Below are 9,972 nucleotides of genomic sequence, written 5' to 3' on the forward strand. Positions count from 1 at the left end.
CACAATGGAATAGGGTTTGCTGTTAAAAAGTCAAATTTAAAGGTGAATATAAGGAGCTAGGAAAAAAAAAAAAAAAACATTTGGAGGCAACCCGGATTCCAAAGGACAAATAGTGTACGTGACTTATATGTGGGTAGCAGCTTTTCAGCCTTCAGTGTTCATGCTACAATCTGCATAACCACAGAGGATAGGTACCTGGAAAGGAACGCCAAGGAGGAGAGGATCTCCCTAGGAAGAGAAATAGAATATACAGTGATGGAGAGACTGGTGGGGCTGAGGGGAAGGCTGCAGCGGGATGACTGACTGGAGTGAGGGATGATGAGAGTGGTCAGAGGGACAACAAGGAGGGAAAACTAACACTTATGGGGTCACACGAAAACTCACGACTGCAGAAGCTTCCTAAAACACATACGCAGATGAAGGACGTCTACGTGGAGTCACCACGTAACCGTAGAGAAAAATGTCAATTAGACATCTTTCACAACCAAGTGAAACCTCCCGGGTCAGGACTTGGTTACGTCTAGGTGAGTTGTTGGCCCCAGGGGCCTTATGGGAACTCCCAAACATCTCAGGCTATTGCCAAACCAACTGGTTGTTCTCCACCAATTCATGGTAAGATACTATTGCTAAAGAGAACGCTTAGATAGCTCACTGAACATGAAGAGGCTGAGCTGGTGCCTAACCAGGGGCTTCACCATACTGAGTAGTGCTCGTGGCACTGGAAGGCACTCAGCACACTACCAAAGGTGAACACAAACCCAGCTACAAACCCTGTGATCTCTAACAGCGAGCTGACTGACTGACACACTGGCAACCACTGTGGGAGTAAGCATCCTATACTGAGGAGACAGGGGTCACTGAGCAGAGAGTGAGAGACGTTGGACCATCAGTCCTAATGAGATGACAACATCAAAGCTTAGGCTGCTCTGTGGAAGAGGAGGCAGCTAGACTGTAAGGGGCAGAGGTGAGGTATGACTACAGGAAACAGTGTCTTCCACACACAACAGGACTGACAACATGAACTCGGTGACTGTGGCAGCATGCACAGGACCTACACAGGTGCAAGCCAAGAGGGGAAGTGGACCCGGGCTCTCACACCATCCAAGGAGCCACCTCCAAGCAGCCACCACTTACCAAGGAAAAACGAGTATTCCCCAGTGGAGTGTCCTTGGGTATATGAATCACACTTAAGGACAGCTCCCATGCTCAGCAGTAGGTGGCCAACACAAAACGACCTCAGAGGTATTTTATAGACTTTTGGTTCATATTTGCTTTGTTTGGGCACTTTTTTTCTTACTAGTCTTTTGCTTGTGTATTATGTATGATTTCTGATTTTGTGGGGTTTTTGTATGTGTGATGTGTGTGTGATATGTGTGTGTCTCATAGTTTTGTTTTTGTCCCCCAGGTTGGGTTTTTGTATTTTTGCTTGCATGTTTGTTTGAGGGGTGGGGAGGGTATGGAGCTGGTTGGGTGGGGTGTGGGGGAGTGAAAATCGTGATCAGAATACAATGTTTTCAATTAAAAAAAAAGAAAGAACTGCAGTAAATTAGTGTAATGATGTGCCTATATCTTCAATAAAAAATATGGTACGGTGCAGCACATGCCTGTAACCCCAACACTCAGGAGACCTGAGGCAGAACGTGAGTCTGAGGCTAACTCGGGCCATACCGGAGACATTCACAGGAAACTGACATTAAAGTGATCCTAGCATAACAAATAGGTATGACACTTAACGTTTGTTTGTTTATGTAAGTGCAGAAGACCGCATTTTTCATAGTACACCAAAGGCAAGCACGGCCTCACCTTCAGTGTGACATCGCAGAGCTCCCCGTTTTCATAGAAGCCCAGGAGAGAGCCGTGAAAGTCCTTCCAGGCCTCGTTGGCTTCAAAGATGAAGGAGTCGTCGCCATCACACTCACTGACGGAGGACCTGCTCCTCACTTGCTGTTGCTGCTGCTGCTGCTGGCGCCGCCCCTTTGTCACGTGACTCCTAGCTTGTTTCCCATTGGTAGATTCTGAAGCCATTTGCAATACTCTTTTTATACAGCTCTCTTCTGAAACATCCCATTTATTCTCTCTTTAAGGGTGAGAAGACCGACAATAGATGTGGCTACTAAGCTTGAAGCATCTTTCAAAATTCGTTCAATGTCACGATACAGTCTGCTGAAATATTAAAAAAAAAAACCAGCAAAACACAAAGATAAAAGGTGTTACTGTTGATTATAATCATTAGTACAACATATGCAGCCACACTGGTCATCTCTGGAGAAACCCTGTAGCTTTACACAAAACACTGCCTGAGTCACTCAGCTGCATCAGTGAAATTACACCTTTCAAAGCAAAAACAATGAAAAGGCGTAACCTCAGAAGCACCGCCTTCAAAAGTCAGCTATAAAGTTAGGACTACAAACTTTCTTTGTGGACTCGGCAAAACTCAAAGGTTATTTTACTGAATTAAGTTCTCTTAGGTTCTACGTTAGATGGATTCCATCACTTACAAACTGCTTAAGCCTTAGTTATTTCTTCTGAAAAATCACTTAGAGGAATGTTTCAAGAATTAAAGATACATAACCAGATACAGGAACAGCTGAACTGTAGTGCACAGACCTTACTGTATCTGTATTTCCACATACAATTTATTTATTTACATACAAGATAATACTTCACTGACAAGCACATTTGATGAATATTCATATCATTAGTAGCTATATTCTAAAGGGTTTTAAGCTAAACCATTGGCTACCACTTACTGGCTGGATTTTTTGTTTGTTTGTTTGTTTTTGTTTTGGAAGGTTCTCCTAACCCTCGGTTTCTCTATCCACACACAGGACTACCCTGAGGGTTGCAGGAAGGACAGACTGAACTTCAGAGGCATGTACAACTAGCAGACGTTTGTGTGAGAATGGAGACCTGGACTAATGCGCAGCTTTTGAGAAGCAGACGTGCCTTGACCGGAGAGCCTGGTCTGTGAGGATCTTTAATGTTCATCTCTTCTCTCAGCTCTTATCATTCACCGAAGCGGGTGACCTGAGACTAGGGACTGTATTTATGAATACGTTCTTAAGTTTCTGTGGCACACACAGCGTGATGGTGACCCCTAACAGGTCACGTCTTCCTATGACCCCGTTGCTGTAACACCTGGAACCAGCCTCCAGGCTACAGAAAGTGGGAAGGTAACCGGGCACTGTGCTCTTGATTACAGACATTTCAGAGAACGGTGTAAGTGAAAGGCTCTCCTGCAGCCCATGATGTCAGCACGTAAAGCAATCCCTAGAACCTGAGGGAGGCCTCTGCTTGACCATGAAAAGCTAGGGCCCTCCTCAGCCATGCAGCTAAGAAGAAATAAATTCTAGAAGCAAGGATTTTCCATGCTGAGGCATGGGAGAATGCAGTCTGACCACTTTTAATATAGCTGCTGACAGACTTACTGTGAGATAAAAAATGTGTTGCTTTAAGTCACTGGGTTTCTGTAATTTCTTATGTACAACAGGCACAACTATAGTTTGGATCTCAGATACGACCCAACGACCTGTGTTAAACGGTCAGGCTGGCAGATGGGTACTATCGGGAGGTGACGAAACCTTTTACAAGAGGTGGGGTCTGGCAGAGGGTGTCAGACTGGTGAGGCACGAGTCTGACGATGACGCTGGGCTACTGGAACCCCAGGCGTTTCCTCTCCGTGTTTCCTGACCACTATAAAGTGAGCTGTTCCCACTATATACACCTCCACCATGGTACCTGCCTCCTCTGAGGCCCAGAGGCTACAGTACTGAACAAGTATGGACAGAAATCTCTGAAACTGTGAGCCGAAAATCAGTATTTCCTCCTTAAAAATTGGTGTTTTGTTCACACCAACAGCTACCACAGGAACTTTCTGTCAGGTTTAAAGTCTTATCATAGGGAAGCATTTAGCAATATTCTAACATGTATCAATAACAATAACAGTGGCGTGTCTGTGTGTGTGTGTGTGTGTGTGTGTGTGTGTGTGTAGACAGGAGTCCTACATCAGACATCTGAATGCCTTCCACTTCATTTCTGAATGAACTCTCAGTGAACCTGAAGTTCACTGTGACAACCAGGCTGTCTCTGTCCTCGGCACCACAGCCCCCAGCCTTTACGAGGGCACTGAGGAAGGAAGATCAGGCCCCCGTGCTTGTGCAACAAACATTTCACCAACCACCCAGCTTCCCAGCTCCCTATGGCCACTCTCTAAATTCCCATTCCTCTGTCAGAATCCTGGAGTCAGGCATGTGGCACACACCTATAATCTGAGCACTCGGGAGACTGAGGCAGGGTGACTGTTCTGAGTTCAAGCTGCACGGTGAGGCCCAATGGTAAGAAAGAGAAACCGGCCAAGAACACAGAGAAAACAAGTCTTCCAGTCAAAACCACCTTTCTGCAAGAGTCAACGAGTGCGCGAGCTTGGCTTTGAGGGCCGTTTGTATTCGATCGACACGACTCAGGTCTGCCTTTGGAGGGAAAGAGTGGCTCCATGTGAGATAAATGAAGGAGCACAGATGTGGTCCAACAAAAGTTTAAAACATATTTGGTAGTTACAATTTGGCTGCACCATAGTTTGTACATACTTTGCAAGATCTTCTGATTAACCATCTTTAAGGTGAATCAATCCTGGTCTAAAAATACTGAAAGAAATTAACCAGAAACAAAGAATTCAAAGGTTTTAGACAGAAACTGGAATTCTAAGGCGCTCTTATCCAGTCCTGCTCCACCCTGCTCAGGATTCGAATTGTGTGCTTGTTTAGTGTAGCCAATCTGTAGACATATTCCATCCACGCGTACTTACTTAGTGGATGTTGTAGAATCACAGCGAATATATCCCAAGCAACCCATATGCAGCAGTCTAACGCTATGTCCAGAATCTACAAAACCACTGCCTTGCTTGTGTGCATGGTACAGGACGTTCTGAGAGAAAAGGAGAGACTGCATCCGTGCACTCTGATTATAGCCTGTGCATACAGTTACTCCATCCCATTAAATGGTATACATTCATTACAAGTAAATTCCAGTGATGGTGGGAGTGGTGGTGTGTATGGTACAGAAGTCCAGTACGTGCTAAGGCATGGACGCAGAAATCAGAGGACAACTCTGGAAGGTGAGTCCTCTCCTTTCACCTTTATATGGACTTGGGAGATCAAACACTTGCTGCCAGGCTTGTTTGGCAAGTGCTTTGCCCTGCCACGTCATTTTGTCAGGTGCACACTTTATGGTAAGTATCTATGTACATGCAAAACCTAAATACAATAAATAGCCTTGGGTATCTATTGGAAGTCCTAAGCCAGGCTGCCCAAGAGCATCACTGACTATAACAGTCTCAGATGACAGGACAACAGAGAGGGCTCTGAAGGAAAGGGAAAGCTGAGGAGGTGGGGCCGAGGCTTCAAAGAGGGAACAGAAGAGATCTAAGCTGTTCTGATGGGACCATGCTGTGTCCTCACTGTAGCATGTGACAGAACACACAAGCTCGGGCCAAAACCAGGTGAAGTGTGAATCATCACTATAAATCCTAGTCCCAAAGCCACACAATGTTACCACTGTGGGAACTGGGTGAAGAGTGTGCATGGGATTCACTATTTGTGATGAATGTAAACAAGTCTATGGGGATCTTAAATAGGGCCTTTGAAATTAAACAAGCATTCCATAGATTGGATGAGAAAGCAAAGTTCCAAGTATAAGCTGCATATAAGAAAAAACTCATTTAAGTCTCAAGACACAAATACACCAGACAGCAATGAGATGTAACCAGATTAACACTATTTCTTTAAAAAATGCACAGAAACAGCTAGGTGATTGAAAGATAAAGACTTGGATGCAAAGAGGTCACTAGAGAGTTGGAAGGAGAAGCTACGAACATCAGCAGGGTAGGAGGGTTACAAGCTTGAGAACAGTCTTGGCTTCCCTGGAAGTTCAAGCCCAGCCTGTGCGACATCACAAGACATGATCTTAGTAAAAACTCAAGTTAGGGGTGTAGGCTAGTGGTTGGGCACTTGCCTAGCATGTGTTCAATCCCCAACACCAGAGGAAAAGAACCCCTAAAGTAACACCAACCAAATAAACAGAAAACCTGAATATCATGTGCAAAAGAACGAAGCTGGTCCCTTACCTTCTGTCTGTTGCTGACGAACATTAATTAAGAATGGAGTTAGGATGTGAACATAATTCTGACACAGGAAGCTACTAGGGGACAGGGCACGCTGCAATCCTCCCACTTGGGAAAGGAAGGGAGGAGTGAGGAGGAGGAGGAGGAGAACACTTAAGAAACCCAAGTTCTCTTTGAAGAAATAGTGGGAGACGCAAAAAGGCCCAGCCAAACTGGAAGGAAACAGAACTGTCCGCATTGGGGCGACTGTGCATATGCAACCTCCTGGTGCAAATAACAAATCAGACTGAACCAGAGAGAGGCTGAAGACTGACTGAAGGGAAGGAAAGGGAGCTGGGTGAGAAGAATCGACAGGCAGGCAGGGAACCCTGTGTTCTTACTCTTTTCAGTTTACAGGAGCTGCCCGTACGTCCTTCACGGTGGCGGCCATGATATCAGAAGTCATGCTCTCTGTTCTCCTGACCTTGAGGAAGGATTAACGAGCTTATCCTGCTGACGTCTGATGCTGTGTGATAAGTGTGGACAACCATACTGGTCAGCACCTAGAAAGGGATGGCGGAAGTGTATGCATTTGCACTTAACAAGAAGTAGGTAGAGTGGCCAGGAGCCTGTAGGATACGGATCTTCTTCCTCTTTCTCTTCCTCCTACCCCATTTTACCTAGTTTAGCTGTAGAGGAATTGTGGTGGAGACACCCTAGTTAACCACACACCTGACATTAAAGCTGATAACGCTGAAGAGGTGGTGGGATAGGAGAGAACATGTCACGCTGCGGTGGCTGAGGTTCTGAGCTGAGGCTCCAGACCTCCCCAGGGAGGTCCGTTTATGTCTCAGAACACTGAAACATTGCTGAAGCCAATCAAAGAAGAGCTAAAGAAACAGAGAAGCCGCCACAGTTCCCAGGCTAGACTCAACCTAGCAGACATGACTGATTCTGATGTAAATCAATTCCCACCGAAATCACATAAGACGCTTTTATAATAAAGACACAGACAAGCTGAGTCTAAATTTCATAATCGAGAGGCAAAGGATCCAGAATATATAAAACACTTTTGAAACAAGGTTTGAGGAACCACTACACTCAATTTAAAACCCATACATGCCTTCGGCAACAGTGTCACATTACATAACCACACGCATACGAGAGATAACCCTGGTCCGGGCCATGGCATAAATAAATGATGGGAGCAGTGTACACAGATCCCCTGTGAATAACGACCTCCAGCTGCTGGAGGAGCGCGGGGGAGAATGGCCGTCTACTGGGAGCACGGCCTTTGCTTCAGAGTCCAGACAGAAGAGGAGGAGGGGACGTGTGCTCACAGAAACATTTCCAAATATACCATGCGGGCTTTTCGCTCATACATGTGTGCATGCGTGTGCATGGCATGCATGTGGTGGTCTAAGGACAAGCCTGGTATGAGTCCTTTGAGACAGCCTCTCGTGCCCTGGAGCTTTGTCAACAAGGCTTGGAGGACTGGCCAGTGGGCTTCTATGGGCTCGCCTACCTTCACCACTGAGCTCCCCATAACTGCTGGAATCGAATGTGCATGTCAACACACCCGGCTTTTGTATGAGTGCGGGGAATATGAGTTCAGTTCTTGTGCTTTCGAGGCAAATGCTTCACCTTCCCAGCCTTAAGATACTTTGCTACCCAGCTGTAGTCGGTGGCACAGTGACCTCGCTCTGAAGAGCACAGCATAAAACAGTTGCCAGTGGTGGGATCTGACACACTATCCCGCAGTCAGGTCAAGGTTTGATCAAGAGCAACACTGATGCCACAGACTTACGGAGCCCTGGTTCAGTGAGCTGCTGTCTCTATTCCTAGAAGCCCACAGCCTAGGTTTGGCTGTGAGAAAATCATGAACCAATACTCATCAGTTATCAGAAATGAGGCAAGTCCAGTTACCGTGGCAGCCAGTAGGAGACCAAGGAGACACAGATACTAAGTTTACTGCAGCATCCTAGATGAGATCCTGGAACAGAAAAAGAAAGAAAGAAAAAAAAAAAGTAAAGAGCAAGAAACGAGTCCCCCAGAATGCACCAGAGACCTGGGAGGTGAGGGACTCCCAGGACTCACAGGAAGGGACCTTTGATGAAATGCCCAACAGTAGGGAGAGGGAACTTGTAGAGCCCACCTCCAGCAGGAAGACAGGACATCAAGTGAGGGATGGGGTTGCCATCCCACAGTTACACCTCTGACTCATAATTGTCCTGTCTGAAAGAATTACAGGGATGGAAATGGAGAGGAGCCTGAGGAAAATAAGAACCAGTGACAGGCCCAAGGTGGGATCCAGCTCAAGGGGAGGTCCCAAGGCCTGACACTATTACTGAGGCTATGGAATGCTCATGAAAAGGGACCTAACATGACTGCCCTCCAAAAGACCCACAAGCAGCTGAAAGAGTCAGATGCAGATATTTGCACCCAACCAATGGACAGAAGCAGCTGACTCCTGTTGTTGAATTAGGGAAGGTTGAAAGAAGCTGAGGAGAAAGGCAATTCTGTAGGAGGACCAGGAGTCTTAATTAATCTGGACCCCAAGATCTCTCAAACACTGGACCACCAAACAGACAGCATACAACAGCTGATATGAGGCCCCCAACACACATACAGTAGAGGACTTCCTGGTATGCATTCATTCAGAGATGATGTACCTAACCCTCAAGAGACTGGAGGGCCCAGGGAGATTAGAGGTCAGGTGAGGTGGGGGTGGGGGCATCCATGTGGAGATGGGGAGAGGTGGGGAATGGGGGAATGGGATATGGCATATAAAAAATGAATTACAAATAAAATTAAATTAAAAATAATTTTAAAAATAAAATGATTAATAAAAATGTAAAAAGAAAAAGCAAGAAACTGAAATAAAGTGTAAGCGTTTGTTCATGTTAGCTGTTTTTTTTTTTGTTTGTTGTCAACTTGACATAAACTAGAGGGAAGATGGATCCTGAATTGAGAACCTGCCTCCATCACATTAATATGTGAGCATGTCTGTGGGCGGAATTGTCCTAACTGATAACTTATATAGGAGGGGAGCCCACTGTTGATGGCTGCCCTAGACAGGTAAGCCTGAGCTGTATAAGAGTCACTGAGCAGCTAGAGGAAGCAAGCAGAAAGTGAGATCCTCCAGTTTCCCCTTCCAGCTCCTGCCTCGGCTTCCCGGGATGTGGAGGACACACCCTACAGGACCACACCTGTAACATGCAGCAAACCCTTTGGTCACAGTGTTACCACAGCAACAAAAACAAAGGACAATTAAGGACAGCCTTAACTGATAAATGTGCATTAATAAAAGTAAATTGATTAATCGAAACAATCACACCAAACATGCCAGTAAAGGAGAGACTGGCTAAAGGGATTAGATTAACCATGTTATCTTAACTCTCAAACTATTCTGAGACAAAAGTGACAAGATGGTAAAAGTGAACAGGGGACATCAATAACACAGGAGACTCAAAAACAGACAGACCTGTGAACACAGCCAATGACAGAGACCTGTGAACACAGCCAATGACAGAGACCTGTGAACACAGACAGTGACAGAGACCTGTGAACACAGCCAATGCCAGAGACCTGTGAACACAGCCAATGACACACCTGTGAACACAGCCAATGATACAGACCCCTGAACACAATGACACAGACTTGTGAACACAATGACACACACCTGTGAACACAGCCAATGACACGCACCTGTGAATACAATGACATAGAACTGTGAGCACAGCCAATAACAGACCTATACAAACACAGCCAAGTGTTTATGTTAAGCTCATGTTAATATGAAAATTAACAATGGATCAAAGAATATGATGAAACTAAACACACTATATATATATATATATATATATATATAGTGT

General features: G+C 45.5%; 1 protein-coding gene across 8 annotated transcripts in view; it reads right to left on the minus strand.

Annotated features, from left to right (window-relative positions):
• The window catches only part of Klhl8 (kelch like family member 8), a 50,260-nt gene that overhangs the window by 22,901 nt on the left and 17,387 nt on the right, over positions 1 to 9,972 (minus strand). The window contains exons 2-4 of one of the 8 annotated variants that reach the window (XM_029477829.1): positions 8,024 to 8,090; positions 4,262 to 4,469; positions 1,804 to 2,160 (exon numbers count right to left, since the gene is read on the minus strand). In XM_029477829.1, the coding sequence (XP_029333689.1) occupies positions 1,804 to 2,025 (222 nt within the window). In that variant the 5' untranslated portion in view covers positions 2,026 to 2,160; positions 4,262 to 4,469; positions 8,024 to 8,090. Of the gene's footprint in view, positions 1 to 1,803; positions 2,164 to 4,261; positions 4,470 to 6,498; positions 6,641 to 8,023; positions 8,091 to 9,972 lie in introns of those variants that run through there. The other 7 variants (XM_029477827.1, XM_029477828.1, XM_029477826.1 and 4 more) reach the window with 7 other exon arrangements.

The sequence above is a fragment of the Mus caroli genome, chromosome 5, assembly GCF_900094665.2.
Source record: "Mus caroli chromosome 5, CAROLI_EIJ_v1.1, whole genome shotgun sequence".
NCBI lineage: Eukaryota > Metazoa > Chordata > Mammalia > Rodentia > Muridae > Mus > Mus caroli.